Raw genomic sequence first — 27730 nt, 5'->3', positions numbered from 1 at the left:
AAATATCAAATACTACATCTGTCCTTAATTATAAGACCATGTTTGACCACTGCACAAACACCAATGCAGTATTTTGATCACTAATATCTTTAATTGTTAATCAATAAAAATTATATAAATTTAATATTTTGAAAATACTTCTCATGAACAATATCTTATATGCTAATATTTACATTTATATATTATTAAAAAAATACGATCAAAACAAGATAAATGAATAGTACACGTTTGTCATACAGAATCTTATAATTAGGGATGAATATTGTAAGATCTGATAATTTTATTTTTATAGATATATATTTTATTCTATTTATTTATGATAAAAATATATACCAATGGATATACTGACAATTTATAAACATATTATATACCAAGTATATAGTAAAATAAATAGTCAAACATGTACAAAATAATACTTAAATAAATAATTATTATTCTTACTCTAAATATTGTCTACAGTGTTTAGTCAAAAAAATCAAAACTCTACAGTGTTTAGTCAATTTTCGATCGTATTAAATTTAATTTTCTTTGAATATAGATAATATTATAATTTTAAATATTAATATATTCCATATCTTTATAAATAATTATTATTCTTACTCTGAATTAAAACTATGTGTATCTCAAATTTTGTCTATATAAGTAGCACAGCTAGAATACCAAGAAAAACATAACACAAACCCTTTTATAAGAATTTCTACTTTGTTTTCTGGTCATCACTACCATGGGAAACAAGGTGAAACTTGCATTCATAACACATAATACAAAGAGAAAGGCAGCATTCAGAAAGAGAAAAATTGGTTAGAGATCAGCCTCTCTTTAATTTCAATAAAGCATGTTTTTATTTGCATATCATATTTTCTCATTCTAAAATAATTAAATATGATAGATTTTTTTTAGAATAATCATTTGTTGTCAATTGTTTTTTCTATGATTCTATTTAGTAATTTAAAATATTAATCTTTTATTTTGTAATTTAATTTGAAAATTTCACCATCCATAATTTATAATTTATCAATCTAGCTATATTTTTTTTCCCAATAGGTATACTGAAGAGGCTTAATGAAATCACCACTCTTTGTGGAATCGAAGCATGTGGAATACTCTATGATAATAACAATCCTCAACCAGTGGTTTGGCCAACAGATTCAGGAGCCAAAAGTGTGCTATCAAGGTTTGCGAGTTTGCCTGAATCGGAGCAAAGTAATAATAAGGTGAATCAAGAGGACTTCTTGTGGAAAAGGATTGAGAAAGACTTCGAGAAATTGAAGAAAGAAAGGGAGGAAACTCGGAAAAATGTTATGGCCATAATCATTAACCATTACATTTATACTAAAGAATTTAATGGCAATTCAATGAGCAAAAATGATCTAAATGATATGTCATGTTTTATTGATGAGAATCTGAAAGAAATTTATCGAAAGATGGAAGGAATGAAAATTGAATCCCAAGAGCATGATGGAAATGAAGCTGGAGTAATGAATGAAACAAAGAAACAATAAAATATTGGTCAAATAAATTTTCAACATCTTATGTTGTTTAATTAGAGTCATTATATTCTCTTTTGTTGTTTGATTTTATTGTTATTTTCATATTTTTTAGTCGGTTTTCATGAATATTTGTTTCAAATATGTGTACTCTATTTATCTCAAATATATGATTTTTTTTATTTTTAAATATTTTGTCTTTATACAAAGTTATCCCAAATAATTATGACTTGACATAAAAATGGATCATAGAGCACCTCATCCTTACCCACAAAAAAATAATGATAACTCTAATTATTTTAATAAAGGGCCATAATTAAGGAGCTTAGTAAGTGAGAGTTGTAAAATTTGAAGCTTATTTCGCAACTCTAATTATATCAATCAATAAAAGTTAAGGAGAATTTTGTTTCTGATTTTCAACAATATATAGCATCCCCTTATGTAGCTAATTTTTATACTTTTTTTACAAGGGCTAACTTTTAGATATAAGTGAAATTAATTAAAAATAATGAGTTAAAAGACTAGTGTACAATCTTTAAGCCTTCTCCTCCCAAAGTTTATCTTTTTCTATAAAATGTTTCTAATTGTTTTTTTTTTTTTACTTTGATGGACAAGTATATAATATATATATATATATATATTTAAAAGTTCAAGGTAACTTTGACTAGTCAGTAAAAATTTAAGAATATATTAAAGGTAATTAATTAAAATTGAATTTGACATTGACCAATATATATATATATATATATATATATATATATATATATATAGAAATAATAAATTTTACAAAATAAAAATAAATAGCAAAACACTATATTCACCATTTTTAATTATATGTTTGGGCATATTTTCTTTAAGTTGAATTTTTCAAATATCTATTGATACTTCTTCTATTATTATTATTATTATTATTTAATTGACTTAATTATATTTTCGGCCTCTCTATTTTTTCCCCTTTAACCTTTTTATTCCTCTCTCCTTTTAAAATCGTTTTCTAATCCCGTCCTCATGTTAATGGACTAAAATATTGTGACTTAAATGACATGACATATGATATAATGATGTAGAATAATTTAAATAGATTAATTATTTACATGTACTTAAATTATAAAAAATGAATAATTTTTGGAGTTGATGAAACTAAATTTTTAGGGAGTTTTCTGTAAGACTTGCTACGTAACCGTTGAGTCCAAAATTCTGATAAAGTAAACTAAAATGGGATAAAATTGAGCAACTAATTTTATTATTGGATGAAAATAAGAGGATTAAAATTGCAATTATATATGTTTATTTCAATCTAAAATTATTAGTGCATCATTAAACATTAAACAAATAGAGTTCAAAGCACACTTGTAGTTTCACATTGTAAATTTTGGAGTCCTTGGGACTTAATATTTTGGATCAAAAATAAAAAATCTCGACAGTTTATAATTAAAACAATTTTTTAAAACATCAACAAGACACATTCACAAATAAACTCCTAAAATTAGTTATTGAAATTTTTATTTTTTTTATAAAAAAAAGTAATTTCCAATAACTAATTTTAGGAATAACCTGCCAAAACCAACCAAGCTACAAAGCTAAAAAAAACCACCCTTTATTGATTTATTGCTAAAAAGACCTTCACCACTGAAACACACCTCCTCAATAAACCAAACTAAAGAGGGAGTTGTTAAAACTGGTACAAGGGGATACTTGAGTAATAATACAATTAAGTAAGCAAATAAAAAAGAAACAAGTAAAAGAAGAAAATAGTGAACTATGACAAAACAAAAGATAAACAAATTAAAGGAGCTCAAAGCAAAGCCAAAACCTATAGGGTCTAAATATTCAAACAAAGGGGAGAATTTCACTATCCACTTGTAAAAGGTACAACACTTCATATAATGGTAATTAATTTTGTATTCTTCACTATAGAATATGATATATTTTTCTTCTCAACACTTTATAGCTAGATACCTAATTTTAGTGTTCTTTAAAATTGAATTAAAAACAAATTTTATTTTAGAATTGAGATGTCTTAGATGTCACCTTTACTCTATTGGCCTTTTAAAAAAAAAGTTTAACGTCTAATTAAGCTCATGGCTAAAATGTACATAAATATTATATATTAATTTTTCACACTAGATATACTTCACCTTCCCTTATTGGCTAAGCAAGAAACCCATGTTTTTGTAATTGCTCATGTTTATATATCATGGAAGAAATATAAAAATGTTGAAGTCACACCATACTTGACTTTTTTTTTTTTGAAAGGCTAAAAATATGAATTTATATATTAAAAAAAAGAAAAAGAGGGATTACAAGGGAAAAATACAAGGTATATTAAACCCCCCTAGCCATGTACATATTGAGTCTAGATTTTTCCAACAAAAATGAAAGAAATAAGTAAATGTTTATTCACACACACACACATACATTAATATAGGTTAACTAGATGTAAAGAAGTTATAATTATTTTTTTGAGAGTTATTTTTAATATTGTTTGAAAAATCACATTTTCTTGTGTTATGAATTGTTTTATAGCATAGAGAGAGAGAGATAGAAGGAGATCCACCAAAACTTCAAATATTATATTTATATATTAGGTAAGCAAAACAACAAACATACTATATTGAGTATATATTATTATATGGTATATAAGCAAGTCTACAGAAACTTGGACATATAAATTAGTTTATAGATAAAATAGCTCATCTCATGTATGCTATATAATCCAGCATGCATTCATCACATAAGCTCAAGCATTCCTCATTCTCAACAATACATATTGACAAATCTATTATGCGGCCGGAGCTATATCAATACCACCATCATCATCATCGTCATCATCATCATCGTCGGCTTCATTCTTGATGTGAACTCCAGTTGCTACCCAGTCATTGCACAAGACAAACAAAGGCAAAACAGGTTTTACGTAAGTTAAAACTGCCATTGTTAGATTGTAAGTATACAAATTACACTACTAGTTGTGAATTGCTTTGGTTGACTCAATCTCTCTAACCGGCCTCCTTTATTTATACCCATAAATTATTCTGTGATTTCTGAAAACAAATATTCTCATGGGAATATAATTTGCAGATTTTTTATTAATTTATATATATGAAACAAAAACAATAGAGAGAAAAGAGATTTGGTTTCAAAAGTTTTGGTATAAAGAAATTGGAAAATGGAATAGTTTAATTATATGAGTATAATAAAAAGTGTCATATTTGTTTTTTTTACAATGAATAGTTCAATTGTATGAGTACGTACTCTAATAAAAAGTGTAAGTTTGTATAATATTTTTTTACAATGTATGTAAGTTTGTATTATATTAAACTCCCAAAAAAGGAAACTTACCATTTTTAATAATAAATTGAATTTTATGATAATAAAAAAATAGAAGAGATGTATATATTGTTAAAGTTATTTTTTTGAAAAATATTGTTAAAGTTTATTAAAAAAAAAGTAAGGATTCACCTTTGAATGCTTTTTTCAGAGTATCATATTAGATACACCTAAAAATAATTTTAGCATCCATGCAAATAGTTGTATAATATGAACCTTCCAAAAAAGAGTCTAGAGATGACCTTAAATATTTGTATTATGTTTGCAACAATTTTTGATCAAATTTTATTTATTTTTCAACCAAACTTAAATTACTAGGGTTCTATTCTTTTAAGAGCCAGAGTCTAACCAAAATAAATATATGTATATGAATAACACATTTATGCGAAAGGATAATCTCCGGTGGGTGGATTTTACGCTGAAGACTGTCCAGTAATGATCCCCACCTTCAATTATGTTTGACCAATTAGAAATAATATTAAAAGAAGGGTCAAGATTCCACTGTAGAAAATTTACATTGCAGAAAATCTGTTTTCATATATTTATGGTGTGTATGTACTATATATAGTTACAATTTCTAATAATAAAACACAATACATACTAGGGTTTCAAATTCTTAATCTTGGAGGTGTAAACCTAGCTTGTTGGGATAGTTGAATCTATTGTGATACTTTTGCTTACACATACTTTTAAAAACAATTCTTTATGTTTACAAAAGAGGGGATTGGATGACTTCTATCCATACAAATTTGCTTAGTGGAGTTTGAGATTCCAAACTTGGGCAAACCTCATGGCTTCTTGTTACAGAAAGCATTCAACATGTGGAATTAAGAGTTTTTACACACGCATGAGTGCAGTGGCCTCATGCACAAAAGATGACTTGGATATACTAAAAATCTAGGCAACAAAGGTGAAAATATAAGAGACATGTTTTAGTCAATGTAGCTTTGGCCAAAGAAAGGTTAAAGTTGTGTTTGTTCATTTCTCTCATGACTCTTCAAAGACATATGTGGCCCCAATTCCTAAAGCAAAACTTGGATGCATATATTCTGTTGTGTAGTATAAGTCACCTTAATAACTTATATATAGTTGGACATATTAGGTATGTGTGGACAAATTATGTGCTAATTAACAACTATTAAATAATTTAATCTTTTAATTCTCTCCCTTTAGTTAGAGATAATTTTGAGAAAAATAATAATTTAATGCATCTTATTTTAAATTGGTTTTAACATGGTGAATAATCTTTTACAAAACCAATTGGTTCAGTGGTGATCGGCGTTGAATTTGGTATGGAGTATCATGGTTCGATCCCCCACAACTGCGATCGAGTGGGGCTGAAATCACTTGATGTCAGAACTGACATCCGAACCAGATTAAACCGGTGGTGAAAGCTAAAAAAAAATTGTTACAAAAGTCCCAAAGGGGTTAGTTAGGTCGGTTGGAAGCCGTCGGAGAAAGGTTGGACGAAAATTAATACAGATGAAGCTAGCAAAGAGAGAAAGGTTGTGGTGGTATTATTCGGGATACTAATGGTAACTGGATAGGGGACTTTCCGAGATATCATGGTATGTGCTGTGATTTGTGGTTTGAAGCATGCTATATATAGACTTTGCTTCAATTATTATTTTTGACAAGGTGACTTGGCCAATGAATGCCAAGTGCTTAGCTTTCAGAAAACTAACTTAGAACTCAATTGATCAATTATATACACTGAAAATCATTTCTCTTTGAAGTCTCTCAAGAGAGGAACCCTAAAATATTTAGAAAATCATATGCGAACATAAGGTGAGAGAAATACCGAGCCATCCCTTCACGCCCTTAGCGTTTTTCTACTGTCCATCCTCCTTACTTTGCATAATAAGGTGAGACAATTTATCAAATACATGACAAAGAGATATGGTGAATCGGATCACCTTGACGAATTCCATCTTTGCTGCAGAAAAAAAAAACTCATTTGCATCACCATTTCACTCGCCATTATTAGATTCCGCACTCATATAGCAGCATACATAATAACATTAATCGTCTCCGGTGGAAGGCCAACCTCATGAAGAGTATTCCCAATAAAAGACCAATCCAACCTGTTGCAACCTTATGAACTCTGTTGCAACTGATACAAACTCATTTTCACACACATTCAATCACATCTCACTATATAGATATTCGTCATATATTTTTAAAAAATAATGTTATGACACGACACTACAGTAAAATGTGATTGGACGCATGTTTAAAATAAAAAAAAATTCTACCAGTGCATTGTATTGAACTCATAAAAATTGATAAAGAAGGCGATGAATCAGAATCAAACTCTACAGAAAAGTTTCGCAGATTGTCTGAATGGAATATCATTTACAAAGCAAGTTTATTTCAATCAAATATCATTCACCGGAAAGAAATATTTTCATCCCCCTAGTTATTTCCTTTAACCGATAATTTACATAAGTATAAACTTAATCATGCTTCTTTCCTTTGAACTTTCCTTTGAGCACACCAGAATCCAGCTTGCTAAAGCTATTTTGTAACTGACCAAAGACCTTGTACACAAAGTTGTCAACTTCATCCTCATACTTTTCATACAGAACTGGAAGTGTATGTGCAGCAATAATACCTTCGGACAAAATATTCGTTTCAGTGTTCAAATATAACATGAATAATAAACTAGAAGAGGAAAATATTAGTGTTAAGGAATATACACAACATTGGCGCCTTTGTGAATAGGCGCCAAGTGACCGTTCGGAAAGAAAACCCCTTTGAGGAAAAGTTTCCCAGTTTATTTAACGTTTTCACTTTTAATTATAACAAAATTGTCATCTTGTTTTCAATCTGTTTCCTGTTTTATTAGTCTTTCCCGTAGAAATCTTTGAAAATAGAAAACTGATTAAAAAAGTGAGAACAGGAAACGAAAACGGAAGAAGTTTTCTCAAAGCCTCCCGGGGAGAGGCCATTTACTGAACTAGAACCATTACTACCCGTGCTAGGTGCGGGGGAAGCAATCTTAATAACATGTGTAAATATTTGTGTCATAATATTGATTTAAAGAATAAAGGTCCATCAAAAGATGCAAAGAAAAATGGTCTTACCAATATAGATGACAGTCAAAAAATTGCACCAGCTCCCAATCACTGAACCAGCCCACAAACTTGCTACAGTCTGGAGAGTGTTTCAATTGTCAACCATGGGTCACAGATTCAAAAGACAAATACATGCAATTTTCTGTGCACTATGGACATAAATATATTTTAAGGTACGTCAATATCTGAAATCAAGTTATAACCTTGACACTTTGCACAATAATGTTCATATCTTTAGCGACAAAAATGTGACATAATGAGGCTTAACCACAAAACATGTTATTTTTGACAGATTAACATAAATAACCTTGACACTTAGTGTATTAGACGACCTCATCCAAACGGAGGTCAACACAACGGAGTTGGCCTCATGCCTCCACATACGTTCGAAATATGGGCTAGCTGGGTTTTGGTGAATGAATTCGAATTAATCTTTAGTTGCTTCTATATAGCATATGCATGGTTAATGCTGTGATGGATTTCAACTGAATAAATATGGTGACATCTATGGAATATGATGTTATGACGGAGTCATACAGCATACCTACTACGAAGTACTATGCGCATGTGAATATTGAACCTACCATACCAATTAAGAGAAGGTCAAGAAAGCATTTCCCATGACAAATATCAATAACATGTCACAATTTAAAGATTATGTTGAAAACTTCAAAAGAAAAGGAATTGATTGAAAATCAAGCACTGTGAAAAATGCATATGTTTTAAGATTAACTTTGGATGATAAATTTCGATATCAAAGTAAATAAATATAAGTACAAACATACTATGAGAAATAGCTTCAAGTTTCCTTCACAAGAAACATCTTGAAGAAACCTCAACCCACGGTTAACTTCATTCCCGACCACAGTTGCAATGTTCACAAATAACTCTTCTGGGACAGTAAAACGGGGTACTTGAGCTGGTGAGCTGTCAACATAAATCACAAGTCATGATCAATTAAAGTTGTAAAGTTGAGAAAATGAAAATTTGTAAAGCTGCTCAAATCACCTGTTAAATAAGCCAGAAGCATTTGACCATAGAAACTGCGCAAGCATGCCAAGAACACAGACAAAGCATACAAGAGAAATAAAATTATAATTGAGCCATTCAAATAGCACCCAAACAATTGTTGCACCAGTTAGAAAACTAGCAGAAATCTTCTTGTTCCTCCATAACAAGCAATCCGCAGCTATGGCATTCAAAGGCACAACAAATGGAGAAAATAAGTGATTTAATTCTTATGTTGATGTAAATACTAAATAATGTACATCTTATATTAAATTATATCGAGTATAAATACCGTACATTTTCCACCTCCTAAAAGATTGTGGACAGGTTTCTTTCGTCCAAACAGTCTGTTAATCTCAGAGCTCACTGATTTTGATTTATCTTCCTCAAAGAATGATACTTTTTTTGGCTTATCCGATAATGTGTCCACAAGGTTGTGAAGGAGGTTTTCTGCTGTGATTTTATCAGACATTGTTCCTGTGCTGCTAAGAACAAGAGATAACATTATCAAATACCAGAGAAAAGAGCTCGTACAGCAAACATCACTTTACGAGAAAACCAACATGAAAAGTGAATGCAAAAGGTTCAATTTTTTTTCCAAGCTTAAACATAAGAGATTACCATATTGCTAACTTTAAATTACGAACTTATATACTTAAGAGGCTACTATTAGAGCAATCAAAATGTAAGTTACAAATGAAACATCTCCTGTTAATACTTAAGATAATCTTTCTGTCGTTTCAATTATATGGCAAATCCCTTTCTACCTATGCATCACCGACACTTTAGATTGAAGACATGTCTGATATCTAACATGTGTTGGTATCTGACAGTAAATCAACACCAACAGATGTAGTTAAATTCAATCACTTCTTCTATCATTTTAAATTATTGTCGGTGTCTATGTGTCATTGTCAATGCCGTGTCTGTATCCGTGTCGGTGGTTTATAGCTTTCTACATCACAATTAAAGCAGGGAATGGACCAAACAGTACAAATAACAGGAGGTTAAAAACACTGTAGAGCAAAAGATACAAAAGAATTTAGACTCAAAAGATCGATTTCATCACTTAGCACAATCATGCTTTGTTTTCTAAGAAATCCATCAAAGCTATCTTAGATGTCTAATCAATCAACTTCAAAAAATTACCAATAAAAAATCTCAGCACAAACATAATCATTTATGTCTAACAATCAATTGATATTACAACAGGCAGAAAAGAACTCACATCAGCATACAAGAGAAGCTTAGCTTCCACTGTGAAAAATATAAACTTTCACATATCATTGTTTTTTTCATTAAATTAATCCCACAAAAAAATCAACAAACAAAAACTATTAATGAGCTTCCCCTAGGATGAATCGTTCAGGAGAACTTGAGTTCGATATTTTGTAGAAACAACTCTTGACCAGACTTTACTTAGCCGAACTTTGGATTACCGGGGTCTCATTCCCTTAGGAACCAGAGGTTAATACCAACAAAAAAATATATTTATCGAAATTTTTTCATAGATGAAGAATTGACAAGCCATGATCATAAAATTGACAATCCATGACTCAAAGTAGGGACGAAAAGCAAATTTTTTACGAAGTGCAGACATTGAAACCCGACAAAAAACTTCCAGACTGGAACCAAAAAGTGTTATAATTGCAGGACCATGATCATAAAAATCATGAGCATAATTTACATAGTTACATATGAGTTCATAAGATAAATCAATAAAAAGCAGAAATTAATATATTATGACACAATTTCAGTGTATAAACCAAAACTTTTCAAATAAATTCAACTCAATAACCAAAATAAATGAGCAAAACAATAAACATGAATTAATGAATTGAGTGATAAAATAGAAGAAAAAACAAAACTTGCAACCATAAGAAAGTGAAATTCACTAACCAGAGTAATCAAGCAGGGGAAGATGATTGAAAGAAAGGGAGAGAAGGAAGAGAGTGAAAATTGAGAGATGAGGTTGGTTGGTTGCTACATGCCAATGGTATGGTATGTATATGATTGAATTATGAAAGAAAGAGCATGTAAATTGAGAACAATAACAATAACAATAACTGACCAAGTTGTCAACTACCCAATCACACACACACACACACCTAATCACATGTTTTTCATTCTATATATTCTATTCAATTTTGATTTTGTAATCTAATTTTACTCTTTCAAAATTGAAAAGCGTTGAATTTTATGTAGTTTTTTCTGTTTCTTATAAAAGGGTCAACATAATTTATTCTTTGAATAGTAAAAAGAATACTTTGAAAAGGAAAAAGATCATTTTTTTGAAGAAGAAAGGAAAAAGATCATTAAATTAAATAATGAGATGTTTAGTTTAAAATATAAATTAATATAAAATATAATATGTCATTGTATTTTTTTGGTTTTTACCACCAACCAATATTTGTTTCGTTGAATCACTTAATCTGATTCGATGGTCAATTCTAGCATTAAATGATTTTAACTCTCTCCTGATCACAATTGCAGGAGATCGAACATTGATCCTCAGTGTCAAGTCTTGCGTCAATCCCCCCTATTAAGAAGAATCAATCACCAATAACATCAATAGAAAATCAATTTCTAACTTAGACAAAACTCATAGCAGCCACCACATTAGCCAAATACGAGCGAGAAATCTACACTTGAGGAACAATAGCCACCACATTAGCTCCAACATTTTCCTAATGTTCCTCACCAATGCAAAACCCATAACAACTCCTAGTTGCACATGCTTTAATCACTTGAGGAGACTGCTAGTAAGAATTCAAAATTTGATAGTTAACAATTATAATATAAGTTGTGAAAATAGGATATGCACATAGTGCAAAATAATAATTTTACAATACTCTACTTTAATTTAATTATATGATATAAAAACATTTAGTTTCTATTTATTTTATTTAAGAAGACAAATGAAATATATATAAATAGAGTTAAGCACAAGGAGTGCTTAACTAAATTGAAAAAGTACTATCATAGTATCATGTATGGATGGCTAAGTAATTAAAGACCATGTGTGATCTATCGTGTGGCATGGCATCACAAAAAATTACCAAAAAGTATTTTTAACACTAGCCGCCACTGAACTTTATAATTCTTTTAGCGGAGAATAATATAAACAATCTCTCATCTCCTAAGTTCTAACCTTAGCCGTCATCTTTTTTCTTCTTCTTAGTTTATCAAAGAGGGGTGATTTCAGGTCAAATCTTGACCTAAAATCACCCCTCCAAATTGTTTTTTCTTTCTCGTTATTAAATAAGTGTGATTTTTCACATATTTGTTTGGTTTTGTGTTATTTGTTATCCCGTCCTTGTGCGGTGTATTCTGTTGTGCCGTCTCTGTACGGTGTATTTTGTTTTCCCGTCTTTGTGCGGTGTTCATTTGTTTCAGGTTGAAGGATTAGATCCGATCAACTACAAATCTATCCAATGTCGACTTTTGTGTCATCAACGCTGCAGATCTGGGGGCATGAACATTCCAGACACTTCAATATAGTCATATATGTAGGCTTATGTAATTTGCCGTTTTATGCTATTAACATGGATGATGTGAGTTTGTTTGCAGATTCACCTTTTTTATTTTTAGCAAATTTGAATTTGTATTACATCTGATGTACTCTATCAGTTTGAATGAATGAATATCCTTTATTTTTAGTCTAAAAAAAAAAAAGAAAATTTATAGAGAGTCGGAAAAAATATACAAAATTACAATATCCTCTTTAACCAATGCGAACCCCCAAACAAGTCAAGGGATAAAACTACTATTTAGATCATAAACAAAATCTTTCTTCCAAAACTTTAACCACCATCACAATACACATTTTATCTCATCGAATGTCGGTGCAATCTAGCGAGTACAATAAACATACATGGTTGATGTAAATTAAAATGTGGTTCACACACATAGACATCCAATCAATTTTAATTATGATGCCAAATTTTATTATTTTTAAAAATTATTTAAAAGGAAATTATAAAATTAGGGACTTATTGGGGGGGGTAGTCAAGGGATAAAACTATTACATATTTAGATCATAAACAAAATCTTTCTTCCAAAACTTTAACCACCATCACGATACACATTTTACCTCATCGAATGTCAGTGCAATCTAACGAGTACAATAAACATACATAGTTGATGTAAATTAAAACGTGGTTCACACAGACATCCAATCAATTTTAATTATCATGTCAAATTTTATTATTTTTAAAAATTATTTAAAAGTAAATTATAAAATTAGGGACTTATTGGGGGGGGGGGGGGGTGGGTGGGTGGGTGGTGGTGGTGGTTGTGTGTGGATGGGTGGGGGTTTGTGTGTGTTCTTAATTAAAGTTCAAACTATGACTTGTTGTTTCATGGACATATTGTTTTCTGTATGTGGCACATGCGATGGTTTTATTACTTTGATTTCTCTTCCTAATTAGGTTCCAGCTAACAAATTTTCTTTTAATCAACCCTCTAATTTTTAAGAAAATGAAGTTTCAATAATCAAGAATTCGACTATAAGATAAGTAAAATTTGTCTGCTTTCACCAAGGATTAAAATTAGATGCACTCAAACGATTCGTTGTAAGAATAACTTATTAACCACTTGACTTCAGATTCGTTGTAAGAATAACTCGTTAACCACTTGACTTCGGTGTTTTTTGTTGAACGTAAAACCATTTTAAACCATTAGAATATCTCCGTAACACTTATACAAATTTGATATTTTACCAATTAAATATTAGGAATATTCTTAGAATTGAGTATTGGGTCTAACTCATCCTTACAAAATCGGCTTGTAAGATGAAGATTGCCTCTAGTATATAAACACTTAGTCAGACCATCTCTCAACCGATGTAGGACTCTTAACACATCCCCTCACGCCCAGCACTATTGGGCTTCGTGCGTGAATATAAACGGTGGGTGGCCCGATAGCGAAAACCTGATAACAAGTGGTCCAGCGGATCGTGGAGCGGCTCTAATACCACCTTAGAATCGAGTATTAGGCCTAACTCATCCTTACAAAACCGGCTTGTAAGGTGAGGATTGCATCTAGTATATAAACACTTAGTCAGATCATCTCTCAACCGATTTGGGAATATTAAGAAATATTGGTAACATGGCTCTATACAAATATTAGATTTTTCCTAGCTAACTTAGGAATTAAAGTCATAATAATGGTCTAAAAGACATAAGCTTCTAGAGATACTTTGGGCCACCCACTACACCAGGCAGCCATAACACCCAAATTATACTAGACTAGACTAGATTAGCAATAGAAGACATTTGACCTTTTTTTATCTGAATTATTCATAATTTTAGTTTCAATTTACTCTCAATCTTAAAAATTAAGCAAATATAGTCACACTGATAATTATTTGCTTATAACAAATATTTTAAAAGTTTAAATTTTAATTTAAAAATGCATTGAATATTTTGGAATGTTTCGTAGTATATTGGTTTTTAAATAAAAAAATGTTGACTTTTTTTTTGTTTATAACCCTCTGATTTCTAGGGGAAAGAGATCTTAGTAGTCCAGAGTTCGGCCATGAGATAAGTAAAGCCTGACCAAGAAATTGTTTCACCCAAGAATCGAACCCAGGTTTTTTAATTGAGTTAAATTTGATACGTTAATTTATTGAAAAAGAAATTGTCACTATATTGAATCATTTAGTAGTAGAATGTCCGGGATTTAACCTCTAAAAACTTACTCCCTCCAGACATAAATATAAGTAAAAATTCATTTTTTTTAGATTCATTGAATAATGAATGTATTTGGACAAAATAGTCTAAATATATCAATTATTTAATAAATCTAAAAAGTGAATTTTTGCTTATATTTATGTCCGGAAGAAGTATTCAAAGTTAATATTTTTTACAACTTAGATTATTGGTAGTTATTTTAGTAATTATTTATACCTACATGATAAGTGTGAAGCATTCAACGTTATGATGTCATAACTAATCTACGGTGAAAAACATGCACATAAAATGGGTGGTTTGGTCTCGCTTTCACAAAAATTAAAGTTGGATATGGATATCCTCTCCAGTTCATTCTTTCTTGTTGCATTTGATGTTATCAACCGTCTATTTATGCTGTTTCTCTTGCTTTAAAACCATTACTTTTAATTAACTAATTTTTTATAAACTATAAGCCGTTGAATGAAGAGCACGAGGGATGACTAAACATATGGAGCAGCAGATGATCCAATTTCTTGTCACAATTTATCGTTCATGTAAATTTGTAAAAATATAAAATTATTTAATATGTTATTAAAATTCAACAAAATTAATATTTATACATTTTTATTAAATATTATTAATATTAATAACCCTCGAATAAATGAAAGACACAGCTAATCAATTACTTTTCTTTTTCTTGTGTTCTACTAAAGGCGTCACATGTCATGAATTAACACATAAAATTTGGGAAACAGATTTTCTACGATATATTTTAACACAATTTTCACACTGTTTTACATTACAACCATCTGATCTAAAAATGTACCGTAAAGATTGTCTTAAACAATTTTATAACTGCATTAATTTAGACTATCCAATCTATAATCCGCAGCTATAAAATTTAAAAATGTATAAAAAGTGCGTAAAAAATACAGCAACAAATCTCGATCCACTTTAGTCTAAATTCATTAATTGATTTTACGTAATTTTTTTCATCGAATCAAATAGGCAGAAAGTTTTCACATAAAATAAAGTAATGTACATGATCAAATTCTTGAACATAATGGTAATGTCCTCTAGCACACAAAAAGACACAAACAAAAATAAATGTACTATTTTCCATGTGGAACCAATCACAGCCCTTACAACCTTATCCCACATCACAAATGCAATCAAATGTTACCGATCATCCATTTCAAATCCAATATCCAAAACCAACCATATATTCATTGCCACATCAGACACACACTATCTAAATCCATTTCAAAGTCCACACACACTCTCATCTTACTCTTTTTGTGTCAAATTCACAACAAAACTAAAACTATAGTAAACTAAGAAAAAAATAATCAAAATCAAAATGGCTTCTACACAATGTTTCTTGCATCACCAATATGCTCTTACAACTCCTTCTAGAAGTTTATCTCAACGCCAAATTGTTAGCACCAAACCAAACCATATTGTTTGTAAGGCACAGAAACAAGATGATGATGATGTTGCTGCTGTCAGTTTTGTTTCTCGTAGGTTAGCACTTTCTGTTATTCTTGGTGCTGCTGCTGTTGGTTCTAAGGTTTCACCTGCTGATGCTGCTTATGGAGAAGCTGGTAATTTTGCAAACACTTTTTTTTTTTTTTTTTTTACTTTAGATGAAAAAAGTCAATTATGAATTTAGATTCTCCGTGGAATTTCGACCGTTGGATTAAGATTAGACGACTCATATTTTAATTCTATTTTTATTAAATGTACTTTAATATAAAATTTAGAATATGAGTCATCTATATTTAATTCAACGGTGGAGATTTTAGACTAGTCACTTTAGTCGATGGATTTCAACCGTTGGATTAAGATTAAATGACTTGTATTCTAATTTAATTAAATGTACTTTAATTTAGTATTCTACATAGAATGAGTCATGTGAATATATGACTATAGAGAATCCAATTCCAATCAATTATATCTTTGAAATGATGATCGTAGCTCTTGCATGTTATGTTGGTTTGAAATGAAATATTTTCACATTTTGTTGAGAAAATGCATAGGTTAATTTTGCAAATATAATCAGACGAGATATATGGTTATTGAACTAAATGTTAATAACTTTTTCTTTGGTTCTACGAAATTTCTTGAAGAAATCAATTGAAAACAAGTGATTTGGTTTAACTGAAATACTATGTAGTACATGTTTGGATTGGTGATGACATTATCTGAATTACGGCGAGCCAATGTGATTTTGACAAAAACTATACTTTGGAGCTTCACAAAATCACGGTGTCACCTTGATTTTGTCGAACTCACAACTGAACCAAACATGGACATTGTAAAGTTTACTATTAGTTTTTGTACATTTTCCATTATATGGACGGTAGAGTTTAAGATTGAATTTTTTTTCTTTCAAATAATAGAAAGAAATCAAGAAATTTGCTTAGATAGATATTGTGGCAAGAGTGACTTTGAGGATAATCAATGTTTATGTTTTGATTATTTTGGTTGCAGCTAATGTTTTTGGAAAGGCAAAGACAAACACCGATTTCTTGCCATACAATGGAGATGGATTCAAACTGTTAGTGCCAGCAAAGTGGAATCCAAGCAAAGAAAGAGAGTTCCCTGGTCAGGTTCTTAGATACGAGGACAATTTCGATGCAACAAGCAATGTTTCAGTTATAGTCCAAACAACCGATAAGAAGTCCATCACTGACTACGGTTCACCTGAACAGTTCCTAGCTCAGGTTAAAAAGAAATCTCAACTTTTTGCTTTACAACCGTTCTCGAGGGAATTTGAACTCCGTCCCTTATCTGTTGATTTCATCCGAAAAAAATGTTTGTTTGATGATTTTTGTACCAGATAAATGTGTAGTGGTTTCGCGTGAAACTTCCAAAATTCAAATGAACAATGTCTTTGAACTTTTGAAGGCAATAACATCATTTTTTGGCTGAAATTCAAAATTTGGTTTTCCTCTATGCAGGTTGACTATTTGCTTGGAAAACAAGCCTTCTTTGGACAAACTGATTCAGAGGTAATTGGTTAATGATTTATGGCTACCAATTATCAAGACATGTACTGTCAAGCGAAATTTCCTTATAGAACAATGCCTATTAGTGCGAAAGCAATTTGTAGCCTATGAAGCACTGACATAGATACCAGACACAACACATACGTGTAGACACTAATAATTTGAGATAATTGAAGTGTTTGAATGCAACTACATATGTCAGTGTCTTGTTGATGTAAGAAACTGACACTTGTCATGCCTTCGATTTGTAGTGTCGGTACTTCATTTTTCACTAATAAGCACAACTAATCCTTATTATATGTTTTTGCTTCAAGAAAAAAAATCCTTATTATATGTTCAACTATTTTCTATTCCACAGGGTGGTTTTGATACAAATGCTGTAGCTGTGGCAAACATCTTAGAGAGTTCAACACCAGTGGTAGGTGGGAAACAGTATTTCAACATTTCAGTTTTGACAAGGACTGCTGATGGAGATGAAGGTGGCAAGCACCAGCTGATTACCGCAACCGTAAATGATGGCAAACTATACATTTGCAAGGCTCAAGCTGGAGACAAGAGGTGGTTTAAGGGAGCAAGAAAGTTTGTGGAGGACACTGCAAGTTCTTTCAGTGTTGCCTAAATAAGAACTTTGGTGAAAGGATTGTTATTTTGTATGTAAATCTTATTCTTAAGTAAGCACTTGGAGTTTTAATTTATAATGGCTTTCAACCTTCTCTCTAAATAAGAATTTTAAGCTATTGCAAGTCATTGAGAAAACCGCTGTGACCAGTGAATGAAGCAAGAATGTGCCTTGGGGATAATATCTAAGCTTTGAAAAGGGGAAACAAAAGCTTTTTAACATTTTTCAACCATGATTACCTACCAATGCGAGGTTGGAAGCACTTAAACTTTTAAAACTCAAACCTAAACCTCCATTCTTCATGTGCATTGAAATTTTTATCCCAAGACATCCAATGTAGGTGCTTATTATTACACATTCCATGATGCCACCAATTTTTTTAGCATATTTTCGATATCATCGATGATGGTTTGAAGAATCATGAAATCATGATCATACATTCAATCTTCAAATTTGAGTTAAGATCATTATAATGAACATAAGAATGATGAACAGATCATTCAAGTTCACAAGTGGATGATGAACTAAAAGATGAGAATAACTTATCAAAGAATCCACGATTTCTCATCACAAAAAGAAAAAAAACAACGACTAATTTCCTTGCTTTCTTTCCAATCCAAGTCCTTGCAACGGTCACTAGAATAGCCATATATATGCCATCATTCAATGACAAAAATAGCACAAGAGAGCACATGAGAATAGAACAAATTTCCCATTCTCAAGTATTTAGATCAGAATAGCAAAGACATTCTCAAAAGTACAAAAGATTATAATAACATTCTCAACTTTGGAAAATCTCAAGATACACTCACTCATACTATGTTCACATAAATCCTCAAGTTGTTGGGTTATTGAGATATAATGGCACCAAGTTTTGACTGTATTAATAATAGCCTTCTTTGCACTGAGGCAGATAACAACGTTTTTATAATGCTGAATATGGTGGTGGTGTTGATTCGATGGAGAAGGTGTGCGAGGATTTGTGGCATCCTAGGTTCGAAAATCAGAGGAACCAACAACAACGATTTGGTGTTGTTCGTGATTCTACCTTCATTTCTTGCCCCAAAATCAGAGGAACCAACAACAACGATATGGGGTTTTGGATTTTGGGGCAAGAAATGAAGGTAGATTCTATTTTTTATTATTATAATCTTTCTCAACTTTGTTGATTTTAATGGTTTTTGCTTGAAATTAAAAATACTATATTTTTATTAAATTCTTTTGATGGGTCTGAAATTAGATACGAAGAGAGATTTAATTTTTCATCAAAGCGGGGCTGTTTTATTTGGATTTTTATTTAATGAACTCATAATCTGATGCATACTACATTCATGTTATCTAATTGCCATTTTCTTTGTGATTTATAGGTTCAAGTTCAAGCACATTTTGGTTTCGGTCCTCTATGTGCTTATCTATCCATTTATTATATGGATCTTTCCGTGCTACATATGAATTATGGATATGTTAATGAATCAAGTGAAGTTCTACACAAAAGATAGTGTTTTTATTTTGCATCGATTTTGATCTAATGTTATGTTTCTACTTGGAGAAGGGAAGGCTTGGACAACGCAATTGTTGGCTCTGTAGTTAATGTTTACTCTCTCCGTCCCAACAGGAAAACGATGGTGGATTATGAGGACTTTGTGAAGCAATCCGTAGAAACAGCCGTGCAAGTTGAAGAAAGTAAAGGACAAATCCAAGAAGAAGGAAATGAATAATCAAATTGATCATTTCATTCAAACGGATGCATTCGATGGAAATGTGAGTGAGAGTGATCTCAAAGATCTGTTGTCGATTATTGATACAAACATATAGGAAGTCGATCAAAGTGTTGAAGGGATTCAAGACTAAGAGGAGACTGACAATTGAGCTGAATATCTAAGGGTTGTTCAAAGAATATAAATTTTCTTGATCATTATTTATGAAAATCATTTTTTTTTGGGTACAAATGAAAATCATTTATTTAGTTCTTGAAGAACATAACATAAAACTCAATATTACTAGTTAGTTGGTCCAATGTTGATTGACGCTGGACTTGGTAGGAGAACCACAGTTCGATTCCCCGCAACTACGATCGGGAGGGGTTAAAATCACTTGATGTCCAGATCTACTTGATCTTATTATAATTTAAAAGAATAAGAGACTCCATCCTTTTTCAATAAAATACTTACGAGCATAAATTTTTTGAATATATATATATATATATATATATATATATATATATATATATATATATATATATATATATATATATATATATATATATATATAGAGTTTGCGTCAAAAAAAAATATATAGAGTTAGGATCCGTTGACACCAGGTGTCAAACTTTAATTTGACACCGAATCTCAACCGTCTATTTCTTTTAATCAAAGGCTAATAATAGTTTCCTATATTAACTTATGTGTGTATCTATTTAGGATATTCCTTATTTTTAGGTTGCATATAAATTTGATTTGTTGTTCTACAAAAAAAAAATTTGATAAACATTCTACCAAAAAAAATTAATTTTTTTGTTCTACCAAAAAAAAAATTAATTTGCTGATCTACAATAGTAAATTGTTGTTATCCCATCATTACTATTCTCCTTGTGTTTTCATTTTCCTTTGCTTAACTGTCAATGTCAATTGCAAACTATGCACATAAACAACCTACTACCAAACTCAATTTAATTAAAATGGTTTTCTATACTAAAACCGATAAAATTGAATTTTTATACCCATATATACCATGATTGATGATTCATATATGTACTTGCTTTCAATGATTTATAACCTATATGGCCAATAGATTCCTAAACTCAATTCATACACCATGGGAATGAAAACACAAAGGGGAATAGTAATGTTTGGGGAGATTGAATAACAATAAATCAATTTTTTTTCTAGAGCAACAATTTTTTATTTTTTATTTATTTGAACAATATTTTTTTTTTGGTAGAACAACAAATCAAATTTTTATGCAACCTAAAAATAAGGAATCTCCTAAATAGATACACACATGAGTTAATATAAGAAACTATTATTAACCTTTGATTAAAAGAAATAGACGGTTGAGATTTGGTGTCAAATTAAAGTTTGACACCTGGTGTCAACGGATCCTAACTCATATATATATATATATGAGTCGCTAATTTACAACCAACTAAACACATTAAGGTGTAAATTAGCAATACACACATTTTTTAATAGGGCAAAAAAATCCTTGATATTTACTTATTTAACACTAGGAAATTTGGGGTTAGTTTGATAAAATTTAGTAAATGGTGTGCACCTTTTGCTAATTTACACCCAAACAATTATAAATAAAGATATAAACCATAATAAACACAAGACAACCTAGGAAATAAAAAAAGACAACTTTGAGAAAATATATACAATCCAATTTTATTTTATTTTTTAACAAAAAAACTATTTTCTAATTTTATGTAAGTCTTGCTTGCGTAAAAAAATAATTATGTAAGCCTATGCCATTTCGAGATTCACGAGAACTACATTTTATTTTATTTTTCATGCTCCAGTTTATTTTTTATATATATGCTTCTTGCCTCTACTTATCTTACAACCAAAAACAATAAATTTTTCATGCTCTAGTTTATTTAAAAAAAAAAAAAATGAAACAAGTTTCTTAAAAGATAAACTATGCAAATTAGAAAAAACTGTTTAAATAGGTTGTTTATTTAGGTTGTTCATATTTATAATTATGTGGGTGTAAATTAGCAAATGAGTGTACAACCCTCAATTTTTTAGTATAAAATAACTAAATGTCAAGGATTTTTTGTCCAAGGTGAAAAGGTGCACATTGCTCTTTAATGTTTTTAGTTGGTTATAAATTAGCAACCTCATATATATAGGATTCGTTGACACCAAGTGTCAAACTTTAATTTGACACCAAATCTTAACCGTTTAAATTAATTGATCTAACGGTTTTAAATAGAAGATTACAATTGATTAAGAAAGTATCACGTGACTCCATATTTTTTGCTCTTGTCGTTACATCTCTGCCGGCTTCCATATTCATACTTTTGAAGAGGAATTCGACACCGATATTCATTTTGTTATCACAAGTGATTGTTATAATACATTAAAAGAAACTATTGTTAATATGAAGGAAAATATATTGGTTGAAGAAATCACTGAATTTCGACTAAAATCCTAACTAGAAGGACACCCGTGCGTCCGCACGGGAGTCGCGGCGTTGCCGCTCCTCACGTGGTAACATGAAATAGTAATTTATTAGGAAGTATATTAAAAGATGAAAAAATAGAAAGATATAATATTTGGTAAAAAAAATAACAATGGTAAAATTATCACCAAAAAACCTTAAGTCTCCGTATTAACGTATGAAAATAAATATAGATAATGTAGAAATTATGAAAAAAAATAGGCTACCTTATTAATATAGACTTGAATGCAGTTTTACCCCCTATTTTTAATAAATCGTAATTTGACCCCATATTTCAAAATACGGAATTTTACCCCCGTTATTTTAAAATCCTGAATTTTACCCCGTATTTTATAATTTTTTGGATACCCCCCCCCCAAAAAAAAATTGCACAAAATCTGCTTCTGAGCCTCAAAATCAAACTTTCGTACAGAACTCAATTTAGATCAATAATTCACCAAGTTGGTACCGAAATGACCGTAGTCGAGTTAGATTTCCACATAATCAAACCCCACTAAATTTGGAGCTACAAAGAGAGAGTAATTACCGCTTTAGTGAAGGTATGTCCAAATTAATTATTGTATGGACCTACTACTGGTATTTTCGTCATGTCTCTCACCATGTAGCTCTGTTTTGAATAGTATTTACATGTATGGAAAGCTAACAAAATTACCCTTGTTGGAATTTCAATTTCGTCAAATTTGGAGTTACGATGCGTTCGGTAGACGATGTTGAATTTGAAGGTCAAAAGCAGATTTATGCAGAATTAGTAATGAGATAGATCTTCACTAAATCTATAAATACTCTCCCTCTGTAATTCCAAGTTTAGTGGAGCCTAATTCTATGGAAAGCTAACTCGATTACGGTCATTTCGGGACCATTTTGGTGAGTTATTGATCAAAATTGAGTTATGTGCGAAACTTTGAAGTTGAGTCTGAGAAGCAGATTTGGGGGGGGGGGGGGGAATAAAAAATAAATATAAAATAGGGGTGTAAAATTCCGAATTTTAAAATAGGGGGCTAAAATTCTGGATTTTAAAATAGGGGGTAAAATTCCGATTTATTCAAAATATGAGGGGTAAAACTGCATTTAAACCATTAATATATTAAGAAAAACATAGATCTTGTAAAAATCACCAAAAAACTTAGGTCTTTGTATTAAATACATGAATATAAATATAGTCTCATAAAAATTATTAAAAAAATAGGCAATCTTATTAATGTGTAAGTGAAAATATAGGTCTCACAACAATCATCAAAATAATTAGGTCACCGTATTAAATATGAGTATAACCCGTAAAATTGTAAAAAAAATAAATAGACAACTTAATTTTTTATTTTGTTACAAACAACTTAATTAACATATAAATAAAAGTAAAAGTTCAGTAGGAAAAAAAAAAGTTTCCATATTAATATATGAGTATAAAATGATTCAAAAAAATAAAAAAATATATGAGTATAAATATAGATCCCACAGATGTTATAAAAGAACGGGCAAACTAATTAATATGAGTAAAACACATAGGTCCCGCATAAATCACACAAAAGATTAGGTTCTCGTATAAATATATGAGTATAAATATAGGTTTCACAAAAAATAGTAAAAAACTAAAAACTTCATTAATAAGAGTAAAAACATAGGCCCCAAAAATGACACAAAAGATTAGATCATTGTATTAATATATGAGTATAAATATATGTCATGTGTAGAAATGTGCAACCTTATTAATATATTAATAAAAAACAGGTCTCGTAAAAGTCAACAAAATAATTAGGTCCATGTATTAATATATGATCTAGTATAGTCCGTAAAATTATAAAATAAGATAAAAACAATTTTATCAATATATGATTAAAAATATAAGTCTCGTAAAAATCACAAAAAAATAAAAGTTTTTCATATTAATATATGGGTATAAATTTAGGTCCTACATAAATTCTTTAAGATCAGGAAACCATATTAATAAGAGGAAACACATATGTCCCGCAAATTAATTTACACAAAATATTATGTCCCCGTATAAATATATGAATATAACTCGTAAAATTATAAAAAAATAAACAACTTTATTACTATAGAAGTAAAATTATGGATTTAATTTATGTACACTGTTAGTGTAAATTAAGTTATTTTACACATGACGTGTCACATTCATTAAATGATGTGGCAAGACATCATTGGATGCATGTTTAAAAAAAACTTTACACTGACACTGCACACAAATTAAACTCTAAAAATATAAGGCCCGTAGATATAACCCGTAAAATTATTTAAAAAAATAGTAGATTTTCGTATTAAAATATAAATATAAATATAGATTTTACAGAAGGTGTCAATGGTCAATCTACTAATGTGTATAATGGAAGTAATCACTTGAGGAAAAATATTAAAATATTGAAATTATTTACTAACTTTCAAATATGACACAAAATATCCATGAAAATGATGATGTGTCAAATTATTAAGTATGAGTAAAATGATATTTTTATATGTATCTTCTTTTGTTATATAGATAGATGTAGTTAAATGATATTGTTGTATTTTATAATTAGGTCCATGTATTAATATATGATCTAGTATAGCCCGTAAAATTATAAAATAAGATAAAAACAATTTTATTAATATATGATTAAAAATATAAGTCTCGTAGAAATAAAAAAAAAAGTTTTTCATATTAATATATGAGTATAAATTTAGGTCCTACATAAATTATTTAAGATCAGGAAACCTTATTAATAAGAGGAAACACATATGTCCCGCAAATTAATTTACACAAACAATTATGTCCCCGTATAAATATATGAATATAACTCGTAAAATTATAATAAAAATAAACAACTTTTTTACTATAGGAGTAAAATTATGGATTTAATCTATGTACACTGTTAGTGTAAATTAAGTTATTTTACACATGGCGTGTCACATTCATTAAATGATGTGGCAAGACATAATTGGATGCATGTTTAAAAAAAACTTTACACTGACAGTGCACACAAATTAAACTCTAAAAATATAAGGTCCGTAGATATAACCCGTAAAATTATTTTAAAAAAATAGTAGATTTTCGTATTAATATATAAATATAAATATAGATTTTACAGAAGGTATCAATGGTGAATCTACTAATGTGTATAATGGAAGTAATCACTTGAGGAAAAATATTAAAATATTAAAATATTAAAATTATTTATTAACTTTCAAATATGACACAAAATATCCATGAAAATGATGATGTGTCAAATTATTAAGTATGAGTAAAATGATATTTTTATATGTATCTTCTTTTCTTATATAGAAAGATGTAGTTAAATGATATTGTTGTATTTTTGTTAAGAGATATATTAAATGTGTCATTATATTCATTTGTCGGTCATAATTATTAATTTTACGCGGATTTCTATATGTTTTTTTATTTTATTTTTTTGTAAGGTAAAGAAACGTTTTAAATTGAGTAATTAAAACAAAATTAATACCTTCTATATTAATTCGCCTATATAGTAGATTGTATATGATATATTGATGCCCATATTGATTATATGTAGGTTCCAAAAATATAACAAATTAATTCATATGGCTTAGTGGTAAAAGTAATAAGAAGTGTAACTAAAAGGTTGAGGGTTCGAATCTTGCTGAGAAATTTTTTAGCATTTTTCTACTAACTTTTTTTAATAAAGACACAAAATAACCCTGAATTGATTATGTGTCAAAAAATTAAAAAGGGGCAAAATGGGAATTTCATACGTACTTTTTTTTCTTATATAGTAGATTGAATTATCCCGATCAATTGGTTTAATTTAGCCACAAATTGATGTTGGTTAACAAAATCGGTAGCATATATTATGTGGAACTGGAGGTAAAATGATGACGGAAGACCGGTGCTCGCCGAAGAAGAAAATTGGATGCCGCAACAGAGATGAGAACCTTTCTAGTAACGACAAGGGCAAAAAAGATGGAGTCACGTTATACTTTTTTAATCAATTGTAATCTTCTACTCTTTTCTTTCCAAAATAATTGTCACATATTTTGCTACTGCACACTTGATGATGCACAATTTTAATTATTAATATCTTTAATTATGTATTATTAAAAATTATGAAAAATTGATATTTTGATAGTACTCATTGAGACAAATCTAACAATATCTCATATGCTAATATTTATCTTTGTATATTAGTAAAAAAAATATGGTCAAAATAGCTTGTATGAATACTGCACACAGTCAAATTGTGACAATTATTTTGAAACGGAGAGAGTATTTAAAACCGTTGGATTAATTAATTTAAACGGTTAAGATTTGGTGTCAAATTAAAGTTTGGCACCTGGTGTCAACGAATCCTAATTCTTTGTAAAATATAACATTTCTCTCTTATATCAAAGATGGATAGAAACAACAAAGAGAAGAGTAGATGAGATTGAGAGGGAGAGAATGAAAAAATTAATTGCATCATTAATGGTTGTTCGGTCGGTTTTCGGTTATGGAGAGAGATAAAATTTCAGAGACCCGCACCCGTCCGTATGCAATCGTTCATGCCCGATTTTTTGCAATTGTTGATCTGAGACCCAACCTGCACCCGACCGAATACTTCAATGTATTATCAGTTATATCGGTTTCGAGTCGAATTTCGAGTTTTTCCACATAAGAGATATGTCAATCGATCCCACATATTGATACCCTTGCCCTAATAATGATAACCAACCATAGAAAGTAACTTATTGAGGTCCATCAATATTCCTTTTAAATTGAGGTCTATATTTGACATTTGCCATCTGACTCTCGGGGAAAGAAGATCATAGTAATTCAAAGTTCGGTCGTGAGGTTAGAAAAGTGGGATTAAGAATTGTTTCCACCAGGAATCAAACTCATGTTCTTCCGAACGATCTGTCTTGGGGGAAGTTCATTCACCACAAGGGAAGATGATTCCGATAATTCAGAATTCAACCGCAAGGTTAGGAAAATATAACCAATAATAGTTTCCACCAAGAATCGAACTCAGGTTCTCTTGAACGATACGTCTTAGGGAAAGCTCATTAATTACTTGAATCGAAGTCAGGTTCTCCGATACAATTGAATTTTCATATTACAGAGCAATTTATTAATATTAATTAGGGTTGAAAAAACATTAATGCATCCAGTCAAGTAACTTGAAAATGAGCGCATATTTAGGGATTGAAGGAGCGCATATTTATGTAAAAAGCAAACTCCATAAATGTGAGTCAACAATTAATGAAGTCTTTGAATTTCTCACACTAATAATACTTGCTCTAAACTCATCTCGGTTGTATCTAAAATATGTTTATATAAATAGCATAAGAAAGACATTACAAACATCATTTTTTAGCATAACTGTTCAGTCATCACAAC

At 30.0% G+C, this 27730-nt stretch overlaps 3 protein-coding genes across 4 annotated transcripts; 2 read left to right on the top strand and 1 right to left on the bottom strand.

Annotated features, from left to right (window-relative positions):
• The first annotated feature begins 665 nt into the window (after window positions 1-665).
• LOC123917281 (agamous-like MADS-box protein AGL80) lies at window positions 666-1543 on the top strand. The gene is made up of 2 exons (XM_045968959.1): window positions 666-800; window positions 1045-1543. Exons 1-2 carry the CDS (start codon window positions 725-727, stop codon window positions 1500-1502), a joined length of 534 nt encoding a protein of 177 aa, XP_045824915.1. The 5' UTR covers window positions 666-724; the 3' UTR covers window positions 1503-1543.
• A 5572-nt stretch (window positions 1544-7115) lies between these two features.
• Window positions 7116-11161, bottom strand: LOC123917279 (reticulon-like protein B8). Of its 2 annotated transcripts, none has more exons than XM_045968957.1 (6): window positions 10802-11161; window positions 9200-9384; window positions 8903-9083; window positions 8680-8821; window positions 7904-7973; window positions 7116-7431 (listed from the first exon to the last, which is right to left on the bottom strand). In XM_045968957.1, the coding sequence occupies exons 2-6, from the start codon at window positions 9372-9374 to the stop codon at window positions 7274-7276; spliced, it is 726 nt and encodes a 241-aa protein (XP_045824913.1). In that variant the 5' UTR covers window positions 9375-9384; window positions 10802-11161; the 3' UTR covers window positions 7116-7273. The 2 variants fall into 2 exon arrangements, with proteins under 2 accessions (XP_045824913.1, XP_045824914.1); XM_045968958.1 differs by having other exon boundaries at window positions 9200-9387; window positions 10802-11022.
• A 4624-nt stretch (window positions 11162-15785) lies between these two features.
• Window positions 15786-18332, top strand: LOC123917278 (oxygen-evolving enhancer protein 2, chloroplastic). Its single transcript, XM_045968956.1, has 4 exons — window positions 15786-16178; window positions 17068-17300; window positions 17538-17588; window positions 17944-18332. The coding sequence occupies exons 1-4, from the start codon at window positions 15935-15937 to the stop codon at window positions 18202-18204; spliced, it is 789 nt and encodes a 262-aa protein (XP_045824912.1). The 5' UTR covers window positions 15786-15934; the 3' UTR covers window positions 18205-18332.
• Window positions 18333-27730: the final 9398 nt, after the last annotated feature.

This window comes from Trifolium pratense, linkage group LG3 (genome assembly GCF_020283565.1).
Source record: "Trifolium pratense cultivar HEN17-A07 linkage group LG3, ARS_RC_1.1, whole genome shotgun sequence".
In the NCBI taxonomy this organism is placed as follows: Eukaryota; Viridiplantae; Streptophyta; class Magnoliopsida; order Fabales; family Fabaceae; genus Trifolium; species Trifolium pratense.
This window is presented reverse-complemented; position numbering and strand designations above follow the sequence as displayed.